The sequence below is a fragment of the Tamandua tetradactyla genome, chromosome 14, assembly GCF_023851605.1.
Source record: "Tamandua tetradactyla isolate mTamTet1 chromosome 14, mTamTet1.pri, whole genome shotgun sequence".
Taxonomy (NCBI): domain Eukaryota; kingdom Metazoa; phylum Chordata; class Mammalia; order Pilosa; family Myrmecophagidae; genus Tamandua; species Tamandua tetradactyla.
The window spans coordinates 51,513,204-51,524,347 of record NC_135340.1 but is presented as its reverse complement, the minus strand read 5'-3'; the positions used below and the strand labels follow the sequence as shown (position 1 = coordinate 51,524,347).

The 11,144-nt window shown below is 36.0% G+C and overlaps 1 protein-coding gene and 1 long non-coding RNA gene across 2 annotated transcripts in view; both read right to left on the bottom strand.

The window, feature by feature from the left end:
- Positions 1-11,144, bottom strand: part of FAM98B (family with sequence similarity 98 member B) — a 51,320-nt gene that overhangs the window by 16,387 nt on the left and 23,789 nt on the right. The window contains exon 7 of the mRNA XM_077127421.1: positions 1,665-1,832. Within this exon, the coding sequence (XP_076983536.1) occupies positions 1,665-1,832 (168 nt within the window). The remainder of the gene's footprint in view (positions 1-1,664; positions 1,833-11,144) is intronic.
- On the bottom strand, positions 4,987-11,137 carry LOC143655896 (uncharacterized). The gene is made up of 3 exons (XR_013162337.1): positions 9,867-11,137; positions 9,193-9,264; positions 4,987-7,840 (listed from the first exon to the last, which is right to left on the bottom strand). It is a non-coding gene; the product is annotated as an uncharacterized LOC143655896 (long non-coding RNA).

Genomic DNA, 11,144 nt, shown 5'->3' with positions numbered 1-11,144 from the left:
AAAAGATTCTCAAGGAATTATTCCTTTCTTAGGAAAAACTTAAGCTCATTAACTTTCAATGATGATACTAGTTACTATATTATTATAAAGAAATTATAGAACTGATACACTTCCTTAATCATGCTTTACAATACTTTTAAGGATAAACTAGGCAAGAGTTTGGTTTAAAGGGCTCCAACCTTCTGGAGCAAAGAGCCCATTTTATGTGCCCATGAGAAGTAGCAAAGACAGAGTGATGAGGAGGGTGCCACCCACCCACTACAGCCAAGCAGAAGCTTCTGCTTACAGTGTCTTTCAAGAAAGAAGGCAAAACAGTTAACTGCCTTAACCAAAATGATCTATAAATCAGTTGGGCTGTATTTCTACTGATCCTTAATGTAAACAATGTTTTAGAAATTTTTACACTGTCAGGAAATGGGTGACAAAAGTACAACATCCTCACAGTGAGGCAAGTTTCTAAGCACGTAAACATTCAATAATAATTAATTATTAATTATCAAGGCTATCTAAAAACAGGCTTTTTGTGACTGTTATCCTCATGGGTCTCTCCATAAAATGTGACAGATTGGTGAGTAAATGAGGATGCTGTTCCAAGAATTGCCTTCAAATAATTAGATAGTTAAGTATTAACTCATAAAAGAGATAGACAATGTCACTTAAAGAAGTTGGAAAGACTCTAAAGCCAAAAAGACTACAATACAACCTGATACAAAATATGAGGTAATATGTTTAAAGAAAGACCATTATCTTTCAGAAAACAGAGGGAGTTCATCCAAAATTGAAGCACAAAAAAGGCATATCAAAGAGGTAAACCCTGGCAACACTAAATTAGCAGTAATTAGCAAACCGATTGAATACAACCATCCCTCTGGCAATGTATCTCTCTAAGTATAAAGAATATCTCAAGCTAGAAATATTTCTGAATTACCCAAATTTTCTTAGTTCTAATTTTTGGCTCAGTTACCTTTATACTATTAATTAGGTTTGCCACAGAGTGTTCTCCCTAAATGGAGAGTACATGCTAGCCAAGCTGATGTAAAGCATTCTAGATTAGTTTAGTTTGTTATTGCTGCTGTTGTAAATTAAGAATCCAGACTCCTTGAGCTTGTTTAACTTAAGACCATTCTCAGAGAAATGGATTTAGATGCTGAATCAGGAAATAGAAGCTCAAAGAGGCTCAGTAACTTGCCCAAGGTTATTTCTCTAAGTCAATAATAAACCTACGCTGTAAACCCAGATTTGTATTACTCCAAAGCATGCACTCTACTTCCCTTTACATCAAGAATCTGAAGAGTCTGTCACGACCTGAAACAATTCCTATAAAACAGACTCTTACGGGCAAAAAATGACTACTTTCTTGGAAAGAAGGTAAACTATTGATAAAGCTATTCATAAAAGCAACTCTTCTTAAAAACACAATCCTTTATTTCTTTCTCTAATTAAGACAGAACTCTCGTTTAATTTATGAATGCAGAAATTTAGATGGATATATATATATACACACAAAATATAACTAAGCCTAGATGGACTGAAGCCCCCCACTCAACACCATTCCCTTTCTAGAAGGTCACCTAGATATAAAAGAAAAACTGATAAAAATCCGTGAAAATACCAAATGAGGATATTAGAAATTCATTCTCCATTACGCTGAAAGAAAAACCAACCTTGTTAATGGCGCAAGCCGTCTTCTCTCGGCTAGTGCCACTACTTGTTCTAATGATCTTCGACAGATCTTCACGAGCAGCAAGCAGATGTGCTAATGTAATAGTTGTCTTGGGTGACAGAGCATAACGCTTAGGCTGGTAAATTTTTGCTATGTCATCTGTTTTTACCTAAATGACAAAAGTTAGGGGAAAAAGAAACAAAAGTAAATTTCAACTAAAAAGCAATGGCAATCATAATCATCAGAAAGAAAAAAAAGGAGACATAACACAAGCAAAGAATTGGAAATGAACTAAAACCTTCAAATATCTAACGATAATTTTTATGCAGAATGAAAGAATAAATGAACAAATGCTAACGAATATATAAATACTAGCAATAACTCATTAAGAATTTCAACACAAAAAATTCTCTTCATATTAATAAAAAAACCAAAAGACCTAAAAATAGCCTTACCAAAAAAAATGTACAGGACCTTCAGAAGAAAACATTAGCAAATCTTGCAAAAACAAGAAAAAATTTGAATAAACGGTGAGAAATACCAACTTCTTTCTAGATGGGGAGACTGAACACTATTGTCAGTTTTTCCCCAAATTAACGTACAGATTTAAAGCAAGCCTAATGGAACAGTTTTGGGGAAGATGAAAAACAAATCCAGAAACTAAACATGTAAGAATGACTAGAAGATTTTTTTTAAACTTTTTTAATTGTGAACAAAAAATATATATATGAAAAAACAATAAATTTCCAAGTACATTTTAACAAGTAGTTATACAACATATTTTAAAGTTTGGTATGGGTTATAATTCTACAATCTTTCATTTTTTTCTGAATAGAAGAATTTTGATGAGAAAAAAGTCATACCAGATATGAACATACAATATGAAATCATTATTACTGTCCCAACAGCTAACATTTACCAGGCACCTATTACATGTGCCAGGATGCACATATAACTTAACAGACATTATCTCTTTAATGCTCAAAGTATCCTCTTAGAGTGGTTGTTATTGTCCATTTTGCAAATGTGGAGGAAAAAATGAAACTTAGAAAGGTTTAAGTTACCTTCCAACAAATACAGAGAAAAATACAGAGAAAAACCCAGCTCTGCCCAGTTATTAATAAAGGTCTGCCTGACCCCCAAACATAGGTGTAGCAATAACAATAAATATCCTGCTTGAGTCTAATTAATTGGGATTTTGGAGAAAAAAAACAGATGAATGAAACAGAATAGACAAAAAAGATTCAGAGCCTCACAAATGTATGAATGAAATATAAAGGTAGTAAAGATCAGCAGTAAAAGGGCTGGATTATTATTATTATTATTATTTTAGTCTTTTATTTATTTATTATTTAATTTTCTTACATGGGCAGGCACCAGGAATCAAACCCGGGTCTCGGGCATGGCAGGCGAGGACTCTGCCACTGAGCCACCGCAGCCCGTCTGTGGATTATTTTTTAAATTGAATTGTTATAAACTGCTAGTTATTTGTTAAATAAAGAAAAAGGCATACCATATAACAAAGGGAATTGCAAAAAAAAAATAAAGATTTAATTGAGGATTTATTTTAAATTAAAATACTACAAAACAAATATCAAAACTTCTCTACATCAAAGGATATAAAACATATATATATATATATATATATATATATATATATATATATATAACCTGATATTTAGAGATAAGAACAAAGCCGATCAGGTTGGGGTTAAAGTAACTCAGAACACAGGGGTAAGGAAGACACTGTTTATATTTTAGAACCACATATACTCTTTGAGACCAAGGGAAGAGAGGTTTATTTGGTCTGGAACAGAAATTTTCTGTAGCACATACTCTAATTCAACTTATCTGTATCGCTCATTTGAACAATGGAAACACAGAGAGCCCAGAATAAGAAAGCGGTCCTTTAATCCTGGTATAGATTAATGTGATGCCTGGATATATCCTAGAGTATATTAAGCAGATAACCAAAAAGTAGCGGCAAAGTCCCTTGAGGGACGGGAGAAAAAATATGGAACTATTAAACCTTACCATCAGGGAATCCTGATACTATGCAAACTTTAGGGACACCCAAATCAACAGGCCATGCCCTTGATCATCAGGCTTATTCTTGCGAAGCTTATGTAGGTATGCGAGAAGCTTAGACTACCTACAGGTATGCCTAAGAGTTATTTCTGGAGAACCTCTTTTGTTGCTCAGATGTGACCTCACTCTCTCTAAGCCCAACTCTGCAAGTGAAATAACTGCCCTACCTGCAAGTCCCTGGCAAAATGGGAGATGACTCCCAGTATGTATCTGGTCCTAGCACTGTGGGATCAACAATTCCATCCTGACCAAAAACAAGAAAAGAAGTGTAACTAATAAAGTTTCAATAGCAGAGAGAATTCAAATAGAGTTGAGAGGCTACTCTGGAGGTTGTTCTTATGCAAGCTTCAGTTAGACATTGCTACCTATCATAACCTGCCAACCCCTAACCAGAACCACTCCAACCAAACCTAAAGAACACCTAGGGCATTATATAAGATTCCACAAGGGTTCCATATACTAGAGTAACTTTCCAGAAATTTACAACCTCCAGATGGGTTCCTGGACCAGATAAGTCCTGAAACCTAGAGGGCCCAGCCTCTCCAGAACATCAGATAGTTTCTTCTCCCTACCCCATCCATATTAGTGACAGACTCTTCTAACATGAAAAAGTTAGAATGGCCATAGCCTAAACACACCTAAAGAGAAGGATGGAAAGATTAAAGGTGATGGTGGAGTTATACAGAGAAGATAGGATTAACAAATGAATATGAATGCTGAATCATTAAACCGGTATCTCTTTTAGTCAATTGTAGAACTGTAATCATGTCAAACTCTGAAATATGTTCTACAAGTAATTGTGGTGCTGATTTGAAATTTATTGCTTTTTTGTATATATGTTATTTTTCACAAAAAAAGAGGGAAAAAAAGTCACTTGTGACGATAAAAAAAAACTTAAGCCTTCTAGCCTCCTATATTCTGGAACAGCTGCAAGGAAAAGTGTGAGAGGATGGTATGGTAGCCCATGACAAACTCTGGGATCTGTCCTGTAACTACTTGTTGAAGAATGCTTTGCAAACTATTGCTTTCTTATTTCTTTGCCTGGCATATATGTTATACTACACAATAAAAAAAAGGATATAAAACAAAATGAAACGCAACTGGGGAAAATACTTTAAAAAAATAAGACAACTAACTATCTTCCTTAATGTATAAAAAACTCAATCAGGGGGGTGGGAGGACGCGGTGGGGGGGGCATGGCAGGGTGGGAGAGTGGGCAGCGGGGTAGGAGAGCACATGGCGGGGTAGGAGGGCGCACGGGCGTTTGCAGGAGTGCACAGGGTTCATGGAGGCGCGCGGAGGGGTGCTCCCAGACCCACGGCTCTTCCTGGTGCGGAGCTGGTCCTGACCTGCTCCACCCTGTTAGGACACAGCCCCGTGAGGACATGCGGGGCTAGTTTCAAATTCCAAACACCTCCCTATGCGCAGCAGGGCCCCAACCCTTGGGAAGCGGACGACTGAGGATGTTATTATAGGAATAACCATTTGGCTTAATTTTCAAGAAAACAAATTATTCACAGACCTAGTATTTTAGATATTCTTAGAGATAAATATTTACAGAACAGGCCTAATTAGTTTTTCTGACCCACCAATGTCCGCAGGTTGTGGTCTGGTGATACTGTTAATGGGTTGCCAGGAAGGCTTGTGGGGCAGGGGGAGTTGGATACCACTGAGGCTGAGAACCTGGCTGGCTCAGATTGGGCAGCAAACCATAAAACTTAAAGACTATGAAGAAACTCTAAATGGTGATCAGTTCTCTCTGAGAGATCAGGCCAAAAAAAAAAGCACAGAGGGAACATTATAGTGAAAGAAGAGTACAGGACTAGACCCCCACTGAGGGGGAGCCTTTGTAACATGATAAATGCTAAACTTTGCAATATGTATCATTGTTGCATTAATAGGAGAATTACAATTCTCCCCCTCTCTATCACAGGTCTCATTAAACCTAAGCAAACATTTGGTACTTACAAGCTCAGCATTACAAATCTAAGTAAGACTCCACAAAATAAAATAATTCAGCTCTGAAAAAAAAAAAAAGGAACAAAACCAAAAACAACTCTATCAGAAGGTAAGCAGGAAAACTCCAAGGGAAAAAGGGACAACTCATAAACAGAAATTTCAAAGAGGAAATTCAAACGACTAATTAGAAAAGCCTATAAACCTATAAAAGGCCTATGAAAAACCACTCAACTCTATCAAAGATAGAGATACACAAACAAAATAACTTAGCCTATTTTAACCAAGTTAGCAATAAAATTGGCAATATTCTAATATTGAAACAGAATAAAAGACAAAATTCCATGTACACCTACACTAGTAGGAACTTAAACAAACTTTCTGGAAAACAATTTGGCCATGTGAATCAAGAGCATTATGAGTCGTGACCTTTGACTCGGTTATTTTCTTTTTACGGATCCACCATAAGACTATAAAGTGAAATTAGCACAAAAATATGTATGGACACATTCCTGGTGCTAGTTAAAACGGGAAAAATGTATAAAACAAGACAGTTATAATGTAACCATAAAAAGGATATTGAAGTACATGCAACCATATGGATGAACATTGAAAACAATATGCAAAGTAAAAGAAGTCAGATAGAAAGGGTCACAAACTGTATGATTCCATTTATATGTAATGTCTGTAACAGGCACATACTTAGAGATAGAAAGCAGATTAGTGGTTGCCAGAGGATGGAGAACAGGGAATAAGACTGACAGCTAATAGACATGAGGTTTCTTTTTGGGGTGATGAAAATGTTCCAAAATTAGATAGTGGTAATGGCTGCATAATATAGTGAATATTCTAAAAAACACGGAACTGTACACTTCCAAGATGGTAAATTTTATATTATGTTAATTATATTTCAATAAAAAATAAGTTAAAAAAGTGGATATTGTGGGTGCACGGCTGGCTCAGTGGTAGAATGCTTGCCTTCCATGCAGGAGACCTGAGTTTGATTCCTGGACCATGCAACCAAAAAAAAAAAAAAAAACAGTGGATATCATAATAGAGCTTTTAGAAACACGGGACAATTATCACAATATAGTAAGTGAAAAAGAACAAATTATAAAATTATACTTCTAGTATTAGCTCAGCTAGCAAAATAACAGAAAAAAGAAACCAGATTAATTTCACCAAAAAATATGTACAATCTTTTTGTAGGTAGGACAATTTCTGTAGTATACAACAAAAACTTAAAAATCATACACATACTATGATCAAGAAATTCCACTTTAAGGAATATTCACAGACATAGGCAAATTTTAGTTGCAAGAGATTTCATTATGGGGTCAAACAAGAGATAAAATGGGAGGAAACTTCAACGTCTATCAATAGATTATATCCACATGACGAAATACTCTGCACAGATTGAAAATGCTATAGAATTATATTTTATGACAGTCATTCCTTATTATGACACATTTTTCTATCATAAAAATGGAGGGAAAGATATATCAAGTTTAATAGAAAAAAAAGATGATATACAAACGAACATTAACACATAAAAATGCTCCACATCTTTAGCCATTAGGGAAATGCATATTAAAACCACAATAAAATACCACTTCACTCCCACAAGGATGTCTGTTATTTAAAAAAAAAAAGAAAGTATGTGTTGAGGGTGTAGAGAAGTTCGAACTCATGAGCACTGCTGGTGAGAATACATAACTGCACACTTTGGCTGTTCCTCAAAAAGTTAAACACAGTATTACCACATGACCAAGCAACTCTATTCTTAGGTATATACTCCAAAGAAGTGAAAAACAGAGACTCAAAAAATACTTGCACACCAACATTCATAGTAACATTAGTATGCCTTTAATACCGCTTTCACAATTTTCCTTATATTCCCAAATTTCTTTTTCTCATATAAAATTCTACCAAGTTAAACCAGTGCTCCCACATATATACAACCTCTACTAAAGTTTCTGGAGGTCAGTAAAACTGGTACCTCTCACATACATCTGAACTCTACTACAGTTCTCAAGCAATCATGTCATCTACTCCTTTTGTAACTCACAGCATTTGGGCCTCTTGCAAACAGTTACTTCAATGACACAGACAGGCATGATCCTGAAGTTTATCCTAGTGGACGCACAGAAGAGAAATGGGTTCTAACCACCTGAGATGCCACTTAGGTATGACAGATATAGAAATCTTCCAAAAGTATTCTAGACCTAATTATACAGGGTTTTAAATTCTTTATCCAGAATGTTACATCATAATGTTTGCCACATATGAGATGCTGAATAATGTTTACTGAAAGAAAATACATGAATGACAGTTGACAGTGATTGACTCTACTTTATCACTACAGTAAAAATAATCTTCCTGAAATAATATTTTGCACCAGCAAGACTGTTCCAATTTACCCTTCAGTTTTCTGTATCTGTCTGCCAGGTGTTTGGAAGGAGACTTTATATAAAATATGTGAGGGAAGATTTCTAGTTAAATGATTCAGATCGAAAAACTAAATTATAAAAATGTATACATATCCTACAATAAACAGAATGGAAGGGAGGGATACAGGTAAGAAGGGAATCAATTGACTACCTCAAAAAATGAAGTCTGGAGTTAAAATCTGGGTTAATGTAAAGTCTATTTATAGAACATTCTTCAACCCTTGGCAGCATACTATCATTCTTCCTCACCTAGCCAAAGGAAAAAAAAGATATCCCCTCTTGAAAAAATGAGCAGCTCCAGAGAAAAGACAGCCACTTGCTGATACTTAGAATTTTCATAGCATAATAGCTTACTCTAAATTTTGATATCAAAAATCTCTATTAATCGATTATATTTCCCACCTAATCAGTTTTTCAGTGTCTTGCTCTTAAATATGTGCAACCAAGAATTACCATACATTTGAAGAAAGCCACCAAAAAGAGAGACATCAGGGCAGTACGACGGTAGCTCGGTGGCAGAATTCTGTCTGCCATACCAGAGACCTGGGTTGGATTCTTGATGCCTGCCCGTGCATAAAAAAAACAGAGAGAGAGACCAAAAAAACTCAAGAAGCAACCAAAAATATGGCCCTGGAGGAAATAACTGAAGAGAGAAAAAAAAATTACAAAAAAATTTTTCACGCTCATTTAAGAAGATTGAAAAATATATGAAAAAGGAAAAAAATCAAAAAGAATTCATGGAAATTAAAAACTGATGCAGAAACAAAAATTCAACACCCAGCAGAAAATAAAATTGAGGACATTTCCATGAAAGTGAATTAAAAAGAGAAAATGAGAGGAAGAAAATAAAGCAACCTGAGAGGATCAATTCGGGATGTCCAGTACCTGACTAGTAACAGTTTCACAAAAAGAGAAAAGAAAACAAAAGGGAAGAAATTAATAAAGAAAAATGTAAAAGCTAAAAGAATCTACAGATTGAAAGGCTCACCTAGTGTTTGGCACAATGAATAAAAAAAGACCCATACCAACACATACCATTGTGAAATTTCAGAACTCCAATGATGGAGAAAAGAGCTTAGAAGTTTCCAAAGAAAAATAAAAGGTCACCTAAAAGGAAAGAGAATGGCATCAGATTTCTCAACAGCAGCACTAATGCTAAATGCTAAAAAGCAATGAAGTAACGCCTCTGGCCTTCATTATTCTTAAAGAAAACTGTTTTCAACCTAGAATTTTATATTTACTCAAACTATCAATCAAATGTGATAGCAGAATAAAAACATCTCAAGAATGCAAGGATTCTGAAAAATCACCTCTTATATACCCTTTGCTAGGAAGTTATTTGAGGATATACAGTAGCAGAATGAGGTAACAATGAAGGAGGGGGCCATCAGATACAGGAAGTAGTGGAGCAGCCAAGCACATAGCCCACATTGCAATAAGAGGATACACAAAGAAATAGTCTACATTGCAACAGGAGGATACAAGCATCTAGGAGGGAAAGTACACAGAAAACAAATGACTCATTAAAACACTTGATTTTAAAAAGTGTATCTAAAAAGGAAAATTTTAAAACAAGGGAGAGGAACGTGTGCTAGAGAAATATAATGCAAGAAAAAAATAACATTCAATTAGGAAAATGAGATGTGCTAGGTAATAATGCCCAAAGATGTGGCATTCTTATCCCTAGAACCTGTGAATGAATATGTTACCTTGTATGGAAATAGGGACTTTGCAGACGTGAGATGGAGATATTATTCTGGATTATCTGTATGGGTCCAGTGCGATCACAAGGTCCTCCTTATAGGAGGGAGACAGGAGTGTCAAAGACAGAAGGCGATGATGTGACAATGGAAGCAGAGAGAGAGCCAGTTACATGGCTGGCTTTGAAGATGGCAGATGTGACCACCAACCAAAATTGCTGGCAGTTTCTAGACGCTAGAAAAGGCAAGGAAACAAGATTCTCCTCTAAAGCCTACAGAGGGATCTTAGGACTTCTGACTCCAGAAGTGTGTTAGAGAATAAATCTGTATTATTTAAGCCATTAAATTCATGGTAACTTGTCACAGCAGCAATGGGAAATTAATTCAAGACTCCATATAGACAGAGAGACCATGTGAGATGCTAGAGAAGAATGGAAGCACCCTAACAGACAGTCAAGCATCAAGGACCCAGACATGTGAGATGGTCATCTTTGATGTTGCCGCCCGGCCTAGCTGAATGAAGCTGCACTGAGTGATCCCAGCTGACACAGGGGGAAGAAGAACTGTCCAGTCAACTCAAACAATGTAATAATAATAATACATGAACTTCCACTTGCAGAATAGATAGAGTAAGAGGCACAGGACAGTGACCCCTGAAAAACGAGAAGTAAACTAAATGAGCCCTATGACTGACTACCCAGCTTACTGCCTGGAGAGAGTTTCCAGGCTGTGACACAAGGAGGGGGATCACAGATGAAGTGTGAGCAAAGGTTAAAGTAAAAAATGAGTGATGGGATATAGTTCTCTAGAAAGCTATCTGAAGAGATTCACAGTTGGGAATGCCTCCACCTTCTACCACTCTCTTCAACTAGAACATGTCCACCCCTTACCCAGCCCTAATGCACTTTCTGCCCTGTTTAAACAGCAGTACTACCTGTACCTATTCCTATACCTGTTTTGATCCTTTGCTCACTTTGCTCACTATTATCTGATCACTATAAATCACTATCTCATATGATACCTCTTCTTTTGTGCATATCCTTGCATAAATTACATCATTTTGGACTTTAAAATAAATGTGAAAGATTGGAGAGAAATTAAGGTAAAGGTATTGAAAACAGGTATTTATATAAGACTAGGATCATTATATAAAACCAGCAGATGGCCAGGACAACTGGTTCTGAAAGTAACAAAGTACAAATGTGGCATAGTGGCATAATAGTGTATAAGAGTCTGAGAGCCACCATAGGCTACCACCTACTGGACACAAACGGGAACACAGTTTTA